At 42.3% G+C, this 19,772-nt stretch overlaps 4 protein-coding genes across 7 annotated transcripts; 2 read left to right on the plus strand and 2 right to left on the minus strand.

The window, feature by feature from the left end:
- Nucleotides 1-168: 168 nt before the first annotated feature.
- On the minus strand, nt 169-3,143 carry fbxo45 (F-box protein 45). Its single transcript, XM_031759574.2, has 3 exons — nt 2,294-3,143; nt 1,289-1,645; nt 169-1,187 (listed from the first exon to the last, which is right to left on the minus strand). Exons 1-3 carry the CDS (start codon nt 2,618-2,620, stop codon nt 1,002-1,004), a joined length of 870 nt encoding a protein of 289 aa, XP_031615434.1. The 5' UTR covers nt 2,621-3,143; the 3' UTR covers nt 169-1,001.
- Nucleotides 3,144-3,295: 152 nt separating this feature from the next.
- LOC116335785 (myelin-associated neurite-outgrowth inhibitor-like) lies at nt 3,296-8,294 on the plus strand. Its single transcript, XM_031759548.2, has 7 exons — nt 3,296-3,497; nt 5,514-5,605; nt 5,710-5,793; nt 6,101-6,243; nt 6,329-6,524; nt 6,608-6,732; nt 6,816-8,294. The coding sequence occupies exons 2-6, from the start codon at nt 5,536-5,538 to the stop codon at nt 6,718-6,720; spliced, it is 606 nt and encodes a 201-aa protein (XP_031615408.2). The 5' UTR covers nt 3,296-3,497; nt 5,514-5,535; the 3' UTR covers nt 6,721-6,732; nt 6,816-8,294.
- A 522-nt stretch (nt 8,295-8,816) lies between these two features.
- Nucleotides 8,817-14,882, plus strand: rbbp8 (retinoblastoma binding protein 8). 3 transcript variants are annotated; one of them, XM_031759543.2, is made up of 19 exons: nt 8,817-8,922; nt 9,387-9,513; nt 9,625-9,667; nt 9,764-9,859; nt 10,180-10,271; nt 10,489-10,561; nt 11,793-11,974; nt 12,062-12,157; nt 12,247-12,323; nt 12,444-12,511; nt 12,619-12,904; nt 13,020-13,185; nt 13,301-13,389; nt 13,566-13,674; nt 13,763-13,906; nt 14,021-14,063; nt 14,173-14,260; nt 14,343-14,484; nt 14,638-14,882. In XM_031759543.2, the coding sequence occupies exons 1-19, from the start codon at nt 8,920-8,922 to the stop codon at nt 14,766-14,768; spliced, it is 2,055 nt and encodes a 684-aa protein (XP_031615403.1). In that variant the 5' UTR covers nt 8,817-8,919; the 3' UTR covers nt 14,769-14,882. The 3 variants fall into 3 exon arrangements, with proteins under 3 accessions (XP_031615403.1, XP_031615404.1, XP_031615405.1); XM_031759544.2 differs by having other exon boundaries at nt 14,024-14,063; XM_031759545.2 differs by having other exon boundaries at nt 13,566-13,665.
- A 130-nt stretch (nt 14,883-15,012) lies between these two features.
- Nucleotides 15,013-19,116, minus strand: LOC116335776 (transmembrane protein 241). Of its 2 annotated transcripts, none has more exons than XM_031759536.2 (15): nt 18,878-19,116; nt 18,423-18,469; nt 18,158-18,235; nt 17,982-18,063; nt 17,796-17,873; nt 17,635-17,660; nt 17,495-17,546; nt 17,372-17,420; nt 17,114-17,159; nt 16,949-16,984; nt 16,603-16,637; nt 15,948-16,017; nt 15,714-15,807; nt 15,509-15,573; nt 15,013-15,229 (listed from the first exon to the last, which is right to left on the minus strand). In XM_031759536.2, the coding sequence occupies exons 1-15, from the start codon at nt 18,947-18,949 to the stop codon at nt 15,166-15,168; spliced, it is 894 nt and encodes a 297-aa protein (XP_031615396.1). In that variant the 5' UTR covers nt 18,950-19,116; the 3' UTR covers nt 15,013-15,165. The 2 variants fall into 2 exon arrangements, with proteins under 2 accessions (XP_031615396.1, XP_031615395.1); XM_031759535.2 differs by having other exon boundaries at nt 17,635-17,663.
- Nucleotides 19,117-19,772: the final 656 nt, after the last annotated feature.

The following is a 19,772-nucleotide window of genomic DNA, read 5'->3' on the forward strand; positions in this document are numbered from 1 at the left end:
TGCATCTTAATCATACAGTTCATGGCTAACTGAGCTTGGTAGCACGAGCAAGATCCTCTTGTCCAAGTTCTCTTAAAAAAAAAGAAGGCCAACAATTGCTGACAGTGTGGTGATGGTCGACCACCTGCACTCTGTTCACTCCTGCAAACAAACATCAAGCCGTCTTTATTGTAGGAGTGGCACCTTGTAGACTTTATTTTCAGGCTTTAAAATCAGACAGTATCTATAGTACCATAGATAAAACCAGGAAATAAATAAATTGTAATACTACAGTAGCACATTAAAAAGACACATTTCATGTTACAGGTTTAGTTTCCACCGTTACTGAGTAAGTACTTGAAAGGGGGAGATGTTTCAGTGCATACGCAGCACAACAGTGCGCATGCATGGACTGCCACACACGTGCCATGGACGTGGCCCATGTGTCCTTGAGGTTTACCTATGCCAGAATGTTACAATACATCTCACAGGTTTCATTTCATTGTAATGAAGTCATTCCACAATGTGTTTGTCCATTAACTCACAAGATAACGACTGTTTCACATGTTAAAAATGTTGCGTTAAAGTATTCGCCACTTGGTTTAGAGTAGCTCAGGCCTCCTTCAAGCAGACAAAATCTCAAGTAAATCTTCAGCGCGAGTCCGAAACAAGTGACATTAAATTACGTTTCCCCTGTAAGGTGAATAAAAGAGTTCAGCAGCTAAACTGTAAAAGTGGACTTCTCCACGTAGATACACAAACAGTCCCTGCACATTCCTTTCCCCCTGTTGTTTGTCCAGTTTGAAAAAACAAAACAAAAAAACCTTCTGTTTTCTCGGTGAGTCGAAGTAGATTGCAGACAGTTCTCTGTGTGCTTATGGAAATAAGGTTACTGTATTTGGAAGAAATGCGACCACTTACCCTCCAAAACCTTAAAACGTTACAATAGGGGGGGAATCAGCAGTCTGTCTGCACTTGACAGGAGCTTGTATGATTTCACGGTGGCACAGGCTGATCTGCATCTAGCCGTCCAGAGGTTTTCCCAGGTACACCATGGTGACTTCAGTGTTGCCGTATACTGCAGACACAGCAGGGAACAGGCAGGTTTTGGGCAGTCCACGGAAAGCCACTCCGAGAAACTCAAAACCTCTCTCAAAGGCTAACGTCTTGTCATCCATGTCTAGAATCACTCGTATTCTCTCCCCGATCTGTGGACAGGCACAGTCACATCAGGACTTATAATCATGTTTTCACTTGTACTCTTTACACAATTTCCTTTTAAAATGTCATTTCAAATCTCGACTCCTACCTGATATTTAGGTGCATTGTTACACTGGGGGAAATTACCGTTGACCTCTCCGTTGTGAAGCAGGTTATTGTCAACCAGGTTCCAGCCCCAGCTCTGGTCATCGCTGCCCAAGAGGGCTACGTAGCCCTGGCACTGCATCTGCGCCCGCTTCGTAGCGATACCTATCACTGCCACAGTGCCCAGGGGGCCCTCCCACCAGATTTCCCAGGCATGTCTCCCTTCCGAAAAGCCGATTTTGCCCCGTGCGCCGTCTGTGCTCTGGGCAATAGGGTTGCGGTGCAGAGTGAAGCCGTTCTTCTTCACATAAACGTTGCGGGAGCAGTCGTGGGAGCTCAAAGCATGCTGAAAGGCCTTGAGCTGCACAGGAAGACAGTTACAGTTAACAAAATCACAGACACTTGCTGGGAAATCTAAATATTTGTAAGGGGAAAAAAAGTTCTGTGAAGCATATATACAGAAGAAGAACATGCTACTCTACTTTCTATCTTGCAGGACGCTCACTGCACCATTCAGAGGTGTAGAGCTCAAATGTTTTTCATAAGAATGCAGATAGTGTTTAGTGTTTCTAAAAACACTTTTGGAACTTTGGAATGAGCGTCCTTAGATTGACATTGGACACAGACAAGTTGTTCTCATTCAAACCTTACTTTCATGCCATCAACACTCCTATAAACAGTCTCCATACACAGACTGCTTAAAACAGGTTTTGTTCTATTATGCAACAATAGGCAGGAGAGTCAACTCAATATGGACTCCAGTGATAAGCCCAATGGCAACAAAACATCTGCTCTACACCTGCTCAGTGTGATCACCAACTGAAAGACAATACTACAACAAGCAGGATTCAGTTTTATGCCCATTTATGTCTTATATTTCACTGAATACGTTAAAAAGCACTGGATTACGCTGACATCCAGGAATGTTTATGGCTACACTGTCACTTTGTGTAAAGGCATCACCAAACAGGTAACCCCAGGACAGAGGGACGTGTACTGGTAAACCTACTTTGCCCTTGTAGGTGGGCAGGTTACAAAGGATGTCAGACCGCAGAGCCTCGTCGCTCAGAGTCCGGCTGCAGAGGCTGCGCCACACCTCGCTGTTTTCATCCGCCAGGATATTGTTCCAGTGCCAGCAGACCAGCGAACACCGCATCAGGTCAGTCAGCTCCAGGTAGGAGAAAACATGCTCCAAGACCCTCGCTGGTAGCCTCCCCGCCACCCCTGCGCCTCCTCCGGCTGCAGCCGCATATGGAGAGCCGGTGGAGCTGCAACTGGCTGCCGCTGCTGCGCCCAAGCAGGAGGAGCCTCCTCCCCCACCCGCCGCTCCAGACATTATGCCCCTGCTCTTCACCGACGACGCCAGCTGAGCGAGTAGTTTCACCGTACACTGCAGGACGGTTCCTAATATGAGCTCGGCAGCAACATTTTTTCAACCTGTAAAAACCCACACGTAGGTCGCGCTAAAACCACAACAGTATACGGACCCGACTCTTCCCACTTCAATGGCTGAATGGAAACGATGCGTCAAGGTCCTCAAAGGGCACGAAGCACTAATTGTCCTGTTGTCACAGAAACGCAAAAATTATTTCGGAAGAAACAGTGGTCAGTTTAAGACGTGAGCAAAGTCTCCCGAGTCCGGAGACGACGAGCTGTTTGATGAGGCGACGCTCGAGCTCGAGTCAAATAAATTTTACCGCCTGCAAGGACCGCAGAGCCGACATAATGAGTTCAAGGAGGGTTGCTACACAGTACTGTTGCAGTGTTGCGATACTGGACGTTCCACCGCTGCAACGTCAAAAGTGTTGTGATTGTGTCGCAAAAAAATACGAACCATATTAAAAGACGATGCAGTTGTTTACCAATAAAAGGCGTTATCTGACCTGTTACGTCATGTTGGTTGGATTTGATAATTATTTTCAGATCGTGTTTGACGGAAAACTAATAATAATAATTTAAAAAGAACTACTGGTGTTTTAATTGTTTAACATGAGATTTACACGTTGTTGAAGAAAACAAAACCGGCGTCTTACATAAAGTATAGTATATTATTTTATTTTTTTTATTTGTATACCACGTGACACCACGGAAGTGACGCGGGGTGCTCAAAAGAGTTAAGCAAAGCATCTGGGAGCAAAACAGCAGTTAGCTTTATTTCATTTTAACCCACAAGACCGGAGGAGGTGACTAACTGACGGTCAGAGCAGCTAACAGTAAGTTGTTGTGGATTTTTGTTATCGGGACAGAAAGATGTGCGTGTTATCTGGTAACGGGACAGGCTGCACCGCAGGACACAGCTGTCTGGCTGCCTGCCTCCTGTGCTATGCGGCCTGCTTGACGAGCTGTCCCCCATCTGTCTGCTGTCCGGGGACACTCCGGCGGCTTTGCGCGGTCAGACAGGTGATTAGCGGATCAGCGTGTAAAGCAGCGCTCACCTACGGCGACAAACAGCCTAGGCTAACTGCAGGTGGTGGAGATCGTGAAGCTTGTGAGCTAAGCTAGCTGGTGGTAACAAAGCCCCGCTGCGTTCACCTTTCCAAATTCTTCTACTTCAGGTTGCCATCTTAATTTTTGCAGGCGACGTATCGAACGTCATGTTTTGAGAGGGCACATGTAACTGTCTGTGCTTGGACGGTGAAATCAGCCCTTAAGACTTACCGATGAGCAGCACGTATTTAGATTTTAGTCTAAGAAAACCTCCAGGAAAAAAAAAAAACAAAACAACAAAAAAATCCAAACAGAAACGCATAGCTTCACACCTCTCTCGCCCCTGTCGTCCACTGTGTTTGGGTGAAAGAGTATAGTTAAAGTAACACAAATAAAGCCGAATTGCTAAATTATGTTGTTCCTCTCTCTCTCTTTGAAAATTAGAAGTTTTGATTAATTTCAGTTTCCTATAAAGAGTCAGCCTATCAAATAAACTGGAGTTAAATCTGGATTCACTTGTAGCGTGACTGTGCTTATTAGCAACCCGAGTAAGTGTAATTGTGAATTTATATTTACCAGAGTCCATTCATGAGCACGTTGTAACGAGGTGGAAGGGTTTTATGTGTTTTTGTTTTTCATGCTCACGTTTTTTAGCTACCGCTAGGTGGAAGCACAGATGCATTAAACTCAACCCAGCCACCGTCATGGGAAGCAAAAGTCAAGGTTTCTTCGGGAAATTCGCTAAGAAAGCTGTAAAATGTAATAACAATAATGATGCATTTTGTTTCAGACGCCTTTCAAAACACTCAAGGTCACCTTACACACGGTTTAAAGAGATGTTCTGATGCGAGAGAGAGTTAGGGATATGGATATTTGCTGGGAGGGAATTCTAGAGGCCAAGAGCACAGCCAACTCATGATCTAGACCCCATGGTAGGAGGAAGAGGAGGAGATAGCATCATGTTAATGTGGAGTAACATCTCTGAGGAATGTTTATAGCACCTTGTTAAATTTAAGGTTTGCCCCGAACAACAGAATGGCATCAAAAATGCAAAATCAGAGGTCTAGCTGAGTGTATTAATTTTCCAAAAATGTCTTTCACAAACTGCTCACGAACATTGTGTAGAGACTATTTGCGCTCGTCTCTCTTTCTGCTTTAGACAGTGCTGAGAGCATTGGGAACCATGTTGACACCATTTTTAAAAATAGTGCAAGCACCTTCTCTGTGTTATGTTTAATATCAAACAGAATATATAGTAATGCCAATACAACTGTAATAGGTGCATGTCAGCACACAGTATCAGAAAATGCTTATTAGTCTGGTCTTCGCTTTGTTGTTACCGTGACCTTGCAAGGTCATCTCATGCAGACCGCTGTCAGTCTTCACTGAGGGAGAACGGTTATTATTTGTGGTCCCTTTTAGCTGTGTCGTTAGGTAACAGTGGTAGTTTGGCACGTGATGAAATATAAATGTAATGAAATGTGACGAAGCTACAGTAACAGCAGTCTAATAAATGGACAGTATGTCAAAGTCTAAGCTCCAAAGAACACACACCAAACCAGTTTACATGCTTAAGATTTCTGAAAGCCGAACTGAAGGTTTTGTTTAAACCTTCTGAGGAATCTTTTCACAATCACTGTGCTGTTTCTGGAACAACAGGGTCACAATCGACAACAACAGAAAACTTCATATTAGCATGTCCATCCTTTCCACAAGAGCTCTGCTGGCTCACAGATCAGCAGTTGATTTCCACGCATGATGTTTGCATCGTTCCAACCTGTTTGTGCTTCTCTTATTTACAGCATCTGCAATTAGACAGCCACAATGAACCCAGTATACAGCCCTGCACCAACAGGGGTCCCCTTTACCAACACTAAGGGTATAGGTTATCCAGGTAACCTGAAGCATAGTGGTTTAAGAAACAAGCATAATTACAAGAAAATATCTCCCAGCATTGAGAATACTGTTATATTCTTGTTTTGTTTCTGGTTTTGGCAGCTGGATTTCCTCTAGGATACGCAGCAGCTGCTCCAGTGTACACTCCCAACGTCTACGCAGGAGCAAACCCAGGCTTCCCTAATGGTGAGAAGAAAGTAACGCTGAAATCTGCTGGAGTTTATCTGATAGGTCTTGAAACACATCTTCCTGATGCACTTCAAAAGAGTCAAACGGTTACAGCGGACTTCTTTTATTTGAATTAATTATAAATATAATGTAATAAAGAATAAAAGTTCCAAAGAGACTCTTAATAGCCCCAAAAAGTGTGTGTGCTTCTTTTCTATGAGGGTCCTGTTTTACTGAGCTGCACAGCCAGTGTTTCTACGCAGACTTCAGCTATTTTGTCCCAAAGCAAACGGCACTAATGTGAGCCGTCTTCCTCCCTCTCCAGGCTATGCTCCAAGCGCTCCTTTCAAAATGTCCTGCTCTCCCAGCACAGGGACCGTCCCACCATACTCCTCCTCCCCAAACCCCTACCCAACTGCTGTGTACCCTGTCAGGAGCACCTACCCCCAACAGAACCCTTATGCACAGGTCAGTCCTCGCTCTTAATAACACGCCGTCTCTCTTCATCCTGGTTCAATGCTTGAGCTGTAACGTGTGGTTGTTTGTCCACCAGGCACTAATACCTTCACAACAACAAGGCCCTTACTACACACAGGCTCTGTATGCTCCACCGCCTCATGTCATCCATCACACGACAGTGGTCCAGCCCAATGGGATGCCTGCAGCAATGTATGCTCCGCCTATCCCTCCTCGCAACAATGGTGTCGCCATGGGCATGGTAGCCGGCACCACTATGGCCATGTCAGCTGGTGAGCTGCAGCGGTTTATTGATTCTTATCCAGCATACAAATGTGTTCGATTTGTAGTTATACCTGTGGCTTTCACTTCTCAGGAACTTTGTTGACAACTCCATCGCCAGCGCCCGTCGCTCCCCACCCAGTCACGATGCCCACATATCGGCCTCCTGGCACACCCAGCTACAGCTACGTGCCCCCGCAGTGGTGAAGAGAGAGAAGCGTGAGTATGTTTTAAAAGGATCACAAGTTTGGTCAAAGGTGCAGATTAAAGGTTTATGTTTACACCCGGTGTTCTCTCTGCAGGTCCGGAAGATGGTAGATATGCATTCACACTCCAGTGTTTTTCTCTCGTGGTGACGACCTGCCCCGCCCTGGCAGCGTCCGCTACCAATTCTTCTTCTTCCAGCATAATGTGAATCTAAAACCCAACTACATAGAGTCCCATTTGGATAAGCAGGGGGTGACAAATAGGCCCATCCCCACAACCCCTATTAATGGAATAAGGCTGCATTCCATACCCCCACGCCCCCACCCCCTCAGCGCCAGCACCTTTACAAACCTGCTGCATATCTCACGTCAAACTGCAAAGCCTCCATGCAAACTCTATGTGGACTCTCATGCAGGTTTTTATAGCTTAAATTCTTATGTAGTGAAAAGGGAGTTTGGAATAGTTTTTTTTTTTTTTTTCTTTAATTTGGGGGATTAAATATGATGTTGAATGCATGTGTATATATAGATTTACAAAGTAATGCTAGCTCAATTCTCCCTGCTGTGACAGATGCAAATTCAATAAAAGGCACAAATCCAAAGGAACTTAGAAAAAAAGAGTAATAATCTGCAATGCTGAATCACCAGTGACTATGTCTTAAATGTGAAAGAAAAAAAAGACAAGAAACGTTTATTCATGCAAAAACATACCTGCGCCGTCCATCGCGGGCCAAACTGTACTATTTTTCACCGCTTTGTGTTTAGGTAAGTGGTTTTTATCGTTTTCTTTCAGTGATGCAGTGTTTGCATAATGTCTTACCATTTTTGTATTGTAGGAACAAAAGATGGGACTTTGAGTTTGTGCCTCTGTGACTGGTGGCCAATCCAACACTTTTACTTTTTCTGGCCTGTTAAACTTTCTTTTTTTTTTTCATTTAAACAAATGGTGTTTCAGTTTCTTTCTTTTTTCCCCCCCAAAAGTCTGAAGCTGCTCCTGCTTGGGTGATATATGATGTATTCACTTATTTTAGCCAGAAGTGTTCTTGGTGGGGAACAAGTATAGGAAGTTATTAGAAGTCAATTGCACCCATTTAATAAGAGTGGATGAGCAGGAAGTGTGTCTGTGTGCGCGTGTGTGTGTGAAAGCGGGACTCGAACGGAAACCATTCTGAATGGTGCCATACAGTGCAACATGCTTAGAATTTTAGACTTACATGTCACTCTAATGAATTTACTCTTAGGCAGATTTGAAGCACTACATCATTAAATCACCGCTAAACGTGGACATGTTAGGGCACCGTAATGATATTAAACTCCATTTGTGAATAGCACTACTGAATGAAGGCACTAATTCCAAACGGTTTGTAAAAGATATTTGACCTTTTCCGACATCGCTCGCTGTCTTACCTCAAGTCTCCAGGCTAAAAATCCACCAATGTCACTGTTTCAGACATGCTTTTCTATGTTGCCTCGGTCACCTCAGTTAAACATGTTTTGTAAATGTTATTTTTGTGACTTTGGTTGCTGTTTTGTATTCTAAAGAAAGACCAAAAATAAAAACAAATATAAGAATAACCTGTGTTGTGCATGTCTTCTCACTGGGTGTGTTGGGGCAGCCAGAAATGATGACAAAACAAAGAAGAACATGAAACAAAATATATAATATGTTGGACGATTCAGACCGGTTTGAAAGGCAATATTTGGCATGACCATTGTTTTTTTACGACCACATGGCATGCCAAACTTTCAGGTAATGGCTCTTTGGGAATCACCTTGTCGGTGGAAAAAATTTCTATTTTAAACCTGGAACTCAAAATATAAAGAAACACTCAGGACTTTTACACAGTACTGATTATGATATTGTACTCTAGTCCCCATGGCTCTGTTCTATATAGTATTATAGATTTTAGACATTTTATTCTTAAAGTTACTTATTGGTAATTGAGGTCAAGTCGAACAACTTTCTGTAACTTAATTTCATAAAACAAAATTTTAACTATTATCATTATTATTGTTGTTGTTGTTAATTGTTTAGGGTTAGAGAAGTAGCAGTATAAACCACTGGCTGCTGTTTAACAGAGGATGGCGTCAAAGCTTTCCTACCTAAATTGGAAAACGAAGAAGAAGATTTCCCAGGTTGCAGTTCGGCGCGCGAATTTGGATTTTGTTATGGTCAAGCCGTAGACTGTATGGCTCAAACATGGTACTGTACTGTTAAACTATTTTCTCTTTGACAGAATATCCTAGTTTTTATTCTTTAGACGTGTCGGTGTAAGTCTGAGTCTGTTCGCGGCTGTCTTCTCATGAGGTCGTGTCATTAAGTCTAAACTTTGCATTTATTTCTTAATTGTAGTCTAAGTGGTTACTGGGAGAACAAGCCAAAAGACAGAGCTGAAGTTTTATTAATGCTTGTTCTAAAAGCCAATAAATAATAAGTAGTAAATATGTGAGTGTTGAGGGGGTGAAAGTAATTTTCTTTTTTAGCTAATTAGCACTGAGTTTATGCGCGCCGCCATGTAGCAAAGCTGAAGTAGTCAAACATTTAACTTCCCGTGCTCACATTGACAAATGCGAATTAACATTAAGAAACACTAAAGTGAGCTGAAAGAAGGAATTTATTATTGTGAGGCAAACATGAAAACAAAGACTGCTGATTTGCGTTGGCAGGAAGAGAGCAGAGAGGCGCTTACAGAGAGTTTTGGAAACGACAGGAGCAGCGGGACAGCCAAATCAGCTGATCGCTTTCAAGACTTGTGGAGGCAGCTTGGAGAGTGTCACCAAAATGCACTTCAGGGTAACTGACAGTTTGATCTCACCACGTTCATGCTGGCTTTCATGTCTATAATCCGAAGTTCAGAAGCTAAATGACAACACATGTCATCATTGCACTTGTTGCTGTTTCTAGAATTGGAAGCAAAAGTAAGCAAGCTGAAAAAGGAACGTTGCCTGTGAGTATGTTGTGTCACTTTGTGTTTAAGGAGAAGGACACTGGAGTCTTAGTAAATTATTTATGAAGGGTAAAGTGATGTGTTTGTCCTCTACAGAGATGCGCAGAGGCTTGAAGTGTTTTACAATCGCAACCAGCAGCTCAAGGAGCAAAATAAAAACCTGCAGGATGACATGGCTCTCCTGGAGGAAAGGTAAATTACCCAAAGATGAATGCACTCCACTGTTATTCCCTTTGTAGCAAATGTTTTCGTTTGTTTGTTTGGAATAGATGTGTCTTGTTGAACCTCTGTTACATTTTAACTATAACTTAGGATGGGAGAGCTGCAGTTGGGCACCGATGTGGGATTTCTAATTAACTGGAGCAACATGATACCAAAGACAAGAATAGCCTTTTCTGATTCATTGCATGGATGCTTCAGATTCCCCGCAGACTGAAAGTTCACAACATTTAGTGTCTTGCATTAAAACAGTATGAAATATAAAGATTGCCAGCTGTGCTTTCCCTTTCCAGGCTTCGAGCAGCAGAGTGTGATCGATGCTCCATCTTAGAGGAGAACCTGAAAAACAGTCAGCAGCAGAATCTGCATCTTATCGAGAAACTTAGTGAGTGTTTTCATTTCAGTGTCCAACCATTAATAGCCCTCCTTGATGTGCATACACATATGCAGATGCAATCTTTCACAACAATAGTATGTTATATAATATGACGAGTAATATACTAGAATGACTGTGGGGAAAAAACAAAACAACATTTCTTTAAGATTCTCAGTTTGTTTAAGAACAGAGAAAAACATGTTCTTTGCAAACCTTTTTTCCTCAGAAAATGAAAGAAACCTGCTGGAGGATGAAAACGATAAGCTGCGAGCTGAGCTGCAAAAACTGAAGAGTTCTCGGTAAGCTGTGTTTCATTCATGTTTTTGTTCACAAGAAAAATATGAGAAATGTTTTAAAAGGTTAAAGCAATAACTTGAAGTACTTTCAAGTTTATCAGTATCTCGCATCATGGAGGAAGTTTGACTACTCTTTACAGACTTGCATTGAGGTCTGGATTTTGACCGGGCCATTGCACAACACCCTGACTCTTCTGTTTTTCAGCCATTCTGTTGAATGTAGATTTGCTGGTTTGATTCAGATCATTGTCTTGTTGCATGAGCCAGTTATTGTCAAGCTTTAGCTGTCAGATGGATGACTTAGAATACTTTGGTATACAGAGGAGCTCTAGGATGACTTGATCTCATCTGTTCCAGAGGTCTTGTGGTTTGTTTATGAGCGTAAGCTAGCTATACTGTCATGTTCTTTTTAGAGAGAAGCAGCTTTCTCCTGAAAATGAGTCATCCCTGTTCATCTTTTTCTGACTGTACTGTCATGAACTTTAACATTTACACACTGAGACCTGTGGAGTCTGAGATGTAACCCCTGCTTTCTTATTTTATTGTTTTTTTTTTTTGTTGTTTTTTTTAAGTTTCTGAGCATTGCGCAGTCTACTCATGAAGGTGTCTCCTGACATTGATACGTCTGTCTCACAGGGACTGTTCTTGATTTGGTTAGATATTGTGAACGGGTTTTTCTTAGCCAATCATCCACTGCGCTCATGTACTTAAGGTGTCTTCAGTAGTCTTTCATCTGTTTTGGTGTTGCCGAGCCTGGTTTGTGCATTTATTCTTTTTACAAATGCAAGTTTATTCTACTGCTCCGATAGGTTTTTGTTTTTATGGCTTCTTCCGTTTGCGCCCAGATTTTAATTAATTAATTAATTTTTTTAACCTCATATTAAAAGTTTCACTGAAAAGTTACTAAATAGATTTTAAATATTTAAAATGGGGGCTGTGTTATGATTCCTGCAAATAGCTGTAAACAGTACAATACTTTTGTTAAACCTCTTGAATTAAAACTTCTATAAAAATGTGTGTCGCCTACATTGGTCAGACATTTCAGGAGTGAACAATACATTTTCCCAAGCTGCCACTCAGTATTATTATTTTTATGTGTTTATAAGCTTTTTGGTGCTAACAGCCCCAGTTTCTTCTGTGGCCTTTTGGGAAAATAAATTTCCCTCCTACAGGTTCGGTAAGTTTTAAAGTTTCAGTTTCCAGTGAAGCACTACACGTGTGCTTTTCTTTTCAGGTCTGAATCCAAGGAAGCCTCACCCCCAGAACAGGAAGAGGGTGTTATTCCAGACTCCCCAATCTTGCCCAGTTCACTGCCTGTGGTAAACAGATTGAAGAAACAGAAAAATAACGACCAAATGAAGCGTGTGCGCTATGCAGAGGTGCCTCTACCACAGTCTAACAGTTCGCTCTTCAGTGGTCAGTCCTCTTTAAAGTAGCTCCTTCCTCTTTCATCACCTGTCTGAAGACACAAACAAGTTTTCTAATCTAAATTCTTTTTTTAAGAGCTAAACAAAGATCCTGACGGTGCCACACAGAATCCTGGAAGAGCAGAAGTGCTCGTCCCTAACACCTGTGAAATGGACGCATCGCAGATCTCAAGTATGACTTCATCCATTATTGGTCTTCCGTAGATGTGATCATGAGCGCTGTAAAGGTGTTGCTGTTAACATGTCTGTTTCCCCTTTCAGACGATGTGACTGAAGATGAAGAAGAGGCAGCAATTGCAGAAACTTGTGGCCTTGAACTTATTGAAAAGCAGCAGATGGTGTGTATAAGTAGGATTTGACACAAATGATGATCTAATAAAAATGTAATATGATCACGCTTTAATAAAAACGAATCTTAGGTGTGATCAAACAGATTAGCTCTCTCTTTCTCACCTTAGAATCTCAGGAAAGCCCCAAGCCAGCAAAGAAGCTTCAGCACTCTCTGGAAGCAGGACGTTCGTTTAAAGTAAGCATTGAGACATCATCTTCTGCTGTGGCAGACACCTCCATGTGGAAAAGAGAAAGAAAATAACAGTTCGGTGCTACAGTTATACTTGTTTCCCCCTCTTCAAGGCCTTGCTTCTCCTCCTCTTCATCCACACTGATGCACAGTCCAGACTCAACATCCACAGGGTCCCCATCTCTTCTCCCACGCATCAAACGGTTTGCAGAAGGCGGCAGTGTTTGCAGGGCAAAACGGGTGAAGGAGGGAAATCCAGAGGTACAGAAACGCAGTCGACGAGGACTTCAAGAAGACCCGGACAACCAGGAGGAAGGCAAACACCTACAGCTTGAACAGATCAACCAGACTGCCATATATGTGAGCAATCCAAGCATCAAGGAGCTACTAGATCGCAAGGCAAGAGAAGGCAGTTAACATCATTTTCAAATTTTAACCAAGTTTACTGTCCAGGCTGTTTAATTAAATGTAAGACAGAAATATAGAGTTTCAAAGTGCTTTTTATATTACACAGGTACAGCCAGGACATAATATGAGCACCAGCCAAAAGCCAAGCGCTTCTTGTAGCAGTGCTGCTTTCAAGAAGCCAAAAATGAAGGTTAAACTGGATGCAGATGGGAAAAAAAGAACCCCTCTGCAGGATCTGAATGCTTCACAAGGCCAGCGTGAAGCTAAAGACGGTGATTTCTCTTCAACAAAGTCATTTGAAGGACATGCGGATATTTCTGATTGTTGTACAATTTGAAATGTTTCTCAACAACATTCAGTTAACTTGAATGTGGCTGTGTGTTCCAGCTGAAAGGAAGCACACAGTGGAGCCTACATGGAGCGTCGATCCCGTGCTCGCTCTGTCCATGTACGACAGCGAGTGGAAAGGAGACGAGGTATAGTCACGTGATCTGTTCTGCTGAACAACCTTCACCCTCCCTTTAAACACACTCATTATTTCAAACTGTGTCTCTATTTAATGTGAGCGTTCATCATTTTAAATAAAATGAAATCTATTCATCTGGACACATCGTTGTAAGTCTCTCTAACACAGGTTTTGTGTGTGTTCCAGGAAATGGATGAGCAGCAGCATCATGTGGAGATGGCAGATACAGACTGCACCTGGGTCAGTCACAGCTTACTTCAGCGTCAAGGAGAGAAGGACCGAGACGGTGTGTTCGGTGAATATAAACTGCAGCACTTTTTTTCTAAAATATTTAAAATATGCTGATTAAAACTGTTAGTAATCTCAAATGTCCCTACTTCAAGGACTCGGTGAAAAAGCAAATGATAGCTTGGATATGATGTTCGACACAACGGCTTACGGGGAGTACAAATCTTGCAACATTTCACATCTAGGCCAGAGCCAGCCCTGTGACAGTGCTGATGATGATGAAGAAGAGGAGGCCATTGGTGAGCTTTTAGATTAAAAGAAAATGTGTGCAATCTTGTCTAGATTAGTATTTTCAGATATCTATTCGTAAGGTAAACCCTGTTTTTTGTTTGTTTTTTAATTCTCCAAATAAGGAGAAGATCCTCCTGAAGACAGTGCATGCCAGTCTAAAGCACGGTAAGAAACTGATCAACCTTTTCAGGTGTTTACCTGAAGATGAGCTGCAATCATGTTTGCTGGTCAGACATTGTCAGTTTGCCATAACTTAGATCTGTCTCTGGATTAGACACCCAGCGTTTGCACATGTAGCAGTCGTTCGCAAAAAGGATGAGAGAAGAAAACTGCAGGGCACTACCTGCAAGGAATGTGAAATTGTAAGTATTCTGAGTACCGAGTTTAATAAAACTGACACACTGCTGACACTGATCCTATTTTTAAATAATTGTTTACCTGCAGTATTACGCTCATCTGCCAGAGGAGGAAAAACAGAAGAAGCTGTCTGCTTGCTCAAGGCATCGTTTCCTGTACGTTCCTCCATGCACACCTGAAAACTTCTGGGAAGTTGGATTCCCATCAACACAAACGTGCATTGAGAGAGGTAATTTAACAGTTATCCACTGTAGATTAAAGCAGTAAGGGAGAAACATTTGAAGCCATTTCTCAGCAGGACCATTCTTCATCCTGTTGTGGTTTTCAGTGCACAAGAGAGGATTGTACCGTCTTTAACACTAAGACGTGTCCCCTGTCCTAGGTTACATCAAAGAAGAGAAAAATCCTGAGGCGCGCTTACGGAGGAGGCAGCCATTAAATGCTTTATTTTCACCGAAGCGAAACAAAGAGGAGAAAGAAAAATGTCCATCTGTAAAAGAACTGATGCTGTGAAGAAGGTTGACGTTGTTTCCTTTCTCCCCTTCAGTCTTTTTGAGTTGTGTTTAGTTTTTTAAATGTTTTTTGTGCGGATAGTTTGGATGAATAAATAACTGTGTAGCTATGGAGTGTTGGGATTGTCACAGTTCTTCTACAAACGACAAATAAGTGAGTTTTGGAGACTGATGCTGGTTTTGGTGGAATATAAAGACATTTGAATGAAACAGCAAAGCAAAAATAATAATATGCAAACCTTCAATTCAGTAAGGACAGTGTGTACCAAACTTTTATTTGGTCAGGAGATCAGATAGTAGACAAAATTATAAAATGAATGTAGAAAAATAGAATCTGCATTCCCAGTTAATAAAGAAAAAGTCCTTTGAGGTGAACTCGTCTAAACTGCTGGAATTCGTCACACTTGAGAATCCCTCTCAGAATAGATCAGCAGAGCCTCTCCGACGTGACTGACGACCACACTGCAATCAAAAACAGATCAGGGCTTTCGTCAAAAAGTCCAGCGTCACGAGCTTAACGTGTATTAGACTGGAAAACAAAAAGCATCAAAAGTTGGACATAAACCTGCAGCTTTTTAAAACCATAACTGACAAGAATTCACGTACAAATGTTCACAAACAACATGTTAGAACAAATAAGACAGAAGCAGAAATCTGAAGCATGGAAAATGACCATTTGTTTTTGCTTCTGTGCTGAAATGAGCTGAAAACAAACTGGGAACAGAAAAGTTCGGTACCTACCACAAAAGAGACGAAGCATTAGAGTTCACAGAGAAAATAAATGGAGACAGGAGCATGGCAGTAACCTGACAGGACATAATCCAACAAGTAAATCGGATCAGTTTGACTTTTACAATCAACACGTGTGTGTGTGTGTGTGTGTGATGAACTGTGTTACATGAGTTTAATAAATCTGAAGATGATTTTAAAAAGAGAGTTAAGTCACCTTAGATAAAAAGATCCAGACCCCAAAGTGCTCAAAGGACAGTCCGCTTTTTAATTTGACTGTAGCCAACCGCAGCAAAAAGCCCAGCAGAGCGCTGTGAAGTGAGACACACAACCAGTAAGAAGGACACAAACCTTCCTTTGTCCGATTTAACCTTATAAAGAACTGGAACAGGAGTCCTTGTACATAAACACAGTGAATATGCCGTTATTTCACAGAAACTGATGGTTTCACCTGGCACAGCAGCCGCAGTGAAATGTGTGTGACTGCAGGGAGGGGAACTCCAAGGCACCCGTGAGGTCACCTGCACAGGGACAAGAGGCATAAATTTACACGTCATACCTGTTGCTTTCTATGACTTCAATTCTGTTGCACAGTTGGACGGTCAAAGTTTCAAATAATGAGGTCAGCATATCAGTGATCCCTGTGCATGTAAATCAGAGGGTTCAGACTGCTCTCAATGCTTCAGAAGTTGTGCCTAGAGGACGTGAGGATTTTATCCACTAACTCATGATATATATATGTATATATGAAAATGAGCTGGAGACAGTGGTAGTAACAGAAAGACAGGAGGCAGAGCTGGAAGTGGAGGTTGAAGAAGTTAAACTAGCACAGCAGAGTGACGGCTCAGGTTGAGCGGTTTGGAGAGAAGAGACAGTGGACAAATTGGACAAAGGAGTTTTTAAGGTGGAGATCCCAGGCAGGAGGAAAAGAGGAAGACCTCAGAGGAGATCCATGGATGTAGTGAAAGAGGACATGCAGAGGGGTGGTGTGACAGAGGTGGAGGGTCTGCTGTGCTGGCTCCTAAAGAAGTAGAAGAGGAGCTGGAAATGAGCAATAACAGGTTTTCATGAGAATATTTGCAGAATCGGTGCGAGGTCAGTCGTACCTGTCGGGTGAGCAGCAACAGCCAGCAGCAGCACACTGTTGTTCAAAGGGGGGAAGCTATAATTAGGCACTGATAATATCTAAATCTGCTTAATGTGAAAGGTTAAAGGTTTGAAATGAATCCGACTGAATAACTTAGACATCACTATCTCGTATATTGACCCTTAATTTTAAGACTTATGAATTTCAGTTAAATAAGGAAACTAATAAGCTTTTTTGGATCATGTCTAATGCATCAACACTTGGGTTTATCACAAATCTTTACACATAGTTTAAGTAAAAAATACTCTCACGTTAGAAGATTGAAGGTTCAGGCTCAGATCAAACAATTTAAACTTGAATCTTACCTGAACAGGTAGTTAATGCACTGCTGCTCAAGATCACTGCAATCAAATCACAAAAGCAGTGTCTTCAGCCTCTGATGTGCAGCAGAGCAAGCTGAAGCTGAGAAACTGCACCGCATGCTAGATTAGGAACACGCTCATGTGCGCCCATCAAAGGCTTTCACTCACCTCAGGCTGACGGACTTGTGGTGAACTTGAAAGACCCTGTATGCACCTGCAAAACAGTGCTGTTGTTTCAATTCCTGCTGTTGTTGCAGTCATTTACTGCCATTAAAAGATTTAGGCCTTAGGGCAAAAACGACTCTCAGCTCACACACAACATCGCCTCAAACTCTCGGCCTTATCACTCAAGGCTCAGACATCTTCATCATTCTTCTCACAGTTAAGTGTTTGCTTTTGTTTATCGTCTTTTGATATTAGACTTACCAACACAGGCGAGATGGCAAACGGCCCACAGGTAACTGCTGTGGTCAACCTGCAAGGCAAAGACACATGCTAACTAACTTGATCTACGGCACCGGCAAAAAGGGAGCCAGGACTGTTAATTACCTGAGGGTCATAAAAGGGAAGGTTGATGGCTGAAAGCAGCATGAAGCATAGGCTGGAAGAGAAGGAGGGACATTTACAGTCGGGCCGTTGAGTGAAATGTGTGAATCTCTTTTTAAAAAAATAATAAAAAACATCTATACCTGATAAATTTTAGCCACTGTGTCTTCTGCTAAAAAACAAAAAACAGAGAGAGCACACATGCTGATTTTCTGCCATTTGCTTCCAATGAACATGATTAGGAGCAGGACTGTGAAGCACATGACTGAACATATCAGTTTACACAGGTGGTGAGCGCACTTACCTCTCTGCGGATGACCTTGAAGATCATGTAACTAACGGCATGAGAGCAGTTCTGAAGAGTGAAGAAGAAGGGAATGTCCTGCGTGGAGGAGACACACTTATAACAAGATTGTCACAGTAGCAAGAAAAACCAGCACATGAATGCAAAGTGAATGCTGCAGCGATATTAAGTGAACTGCACACTTACTAAACGTGATAATGCCCGGGAACCAGCGTAAATGTTCCCCACAAATAGGAGGGAGCCTGGAAACCAGGACAGAGCCGCAGATCTGTAATGCAATATTAGAGCACATGGATTGTGTGGAAATCTCCCACGCGGCAGTATAATATCAAACCCTGCAGAGAGCAGTGCGGTGACAGTACCTGGTGATGCGGTTTATTTCCACCCATCCCAGCTTTCCAGACACTATAAGCAGGATAGCTCCAATAAATGTCTGCCATCTGGAAATATGTAGTTTGGTCGTGTTAGTGAGAACAAACATGAGGTTATTCAGGTATCACACAACAGGGTGCATAATTAAACTAATGAATAATTCCTTTTACTGTTTTAGATTTATTGAAATGTATTCTCCTCAAAGAAGAGTCACTTCACTAGATACACATTCAATATTTATTTTCAGTTACTCACCCTTGAAATAAGGTTGGATAAGTGAAGTTTAACACTGACAGGACAAACTACAAAAAAAGAGAAGATAGTGAACTCATTTCATATGCAGGCAGTGTGGTATTAATCATTTCCCTAGAGATGCTTCATTACTCCCGCCAAACCCCATTTAAAAGTCTGTCAATTAGGTTTGTACAGCTGTCTCTATAAATCTGTATGAGATACAACACGACTCTAACTATGTGATATAATCGAGTTTTCAATTCGGCATAACTGTGGATCCTATTCACACTTTGCTTATGTACACTTCCTGCACTTATTTCTACTCGCTGATACCAAGCGCTAATATTACCCTTTACACAGCTGATTTGTCTGGATGGATTCACCTGGAATTACTCAAAGCATCTCCGAGGAATCTCTAAATCAGTAACCTCCTTTTCAAACTAATATTTTTGACTTGTATCCTCGCTAGTACCCACCTTGTTCGTGAAATATGACACAACGAAAACAAGGCTAAAAGCGAGGCCGGTGACGTGTCTCCTCCACTGCATGATGGTCTGCAGACACGCTGCAGCTGGGACATGATGAGAAGTACCAACAAAAATAATAACGCTTTTAATACACCGGCTCCTTTTTCAAACTGAAGACCTCTCAGGATCGGAAACTTCCCTCACTGTGCCCACACATGACGCGTCAAGACCCAGGCACACCGAGATCGTCTATGCATGGACAGATCGTTCACTGCGCTGTCTGTGTGCCTCACACACAGCAAGTGTACCACCACATGTACACTGATAAGATACTATTGTTTATTTATTCTGTCCTTTTTTAATCATTGTAAATTTGTTGCATTTGGATTTGGGATAAATTCTATTTTGTGTGTATCTTACTTATTTTGCAATCGGTCTGATTGTGGCAGGAAAGACGATGCATGCTGTATGTTGATTGTTTTGGTTTGAGAATAGAATGCCTTTATTGTCACTATACAGTTGTACAATGAGATACAGAGCATCTCCTACTCAGTGCAAACACGCTGGGGGGGTGGTGGGGGGGGGCACAGTTGTGTGACCTGGACGATTACAGTCTCTGGTGATGTGCTGTGCTCTTTTTTTAGCGGTTTTGTGTGTGTATAATACGTCAGTTGGTGGAAGAAGAAACTGCTCTCCATTAAGGTTTTTTTTTTTAAGCTTTTGAAACCACGTCCCAAACCTAATCTGGGCCTAATAACGTACCTAACCTAGTTGCATTGTAGAGTATTTTGGGCTCCTTGGCCATAGTAAAAATCCAGCTGCTGCACTGACGCTGTCTCTTACAGTCTTCAGCTTTCAGGGCCGTGGGAAAAAGGAAGAGGGGCTGTGGTGGCACTGGCCTCTC

The sequence above is a fragment of the Oreochromis aureus genome, linkage group 9, assembly GCF_013358895.1.
Source record: "Oreochromis aureus strain Israel breed Guangdong linkage group 9, ZZ_aureus, whole genome shotgun sequence".
Taxonomy (NCBI): Eukaryota; Metazoa; Chordata; class Actinopteri; order Cichliformes; family Cichlidae; genus Oreochromis; species Oreochromis aureus.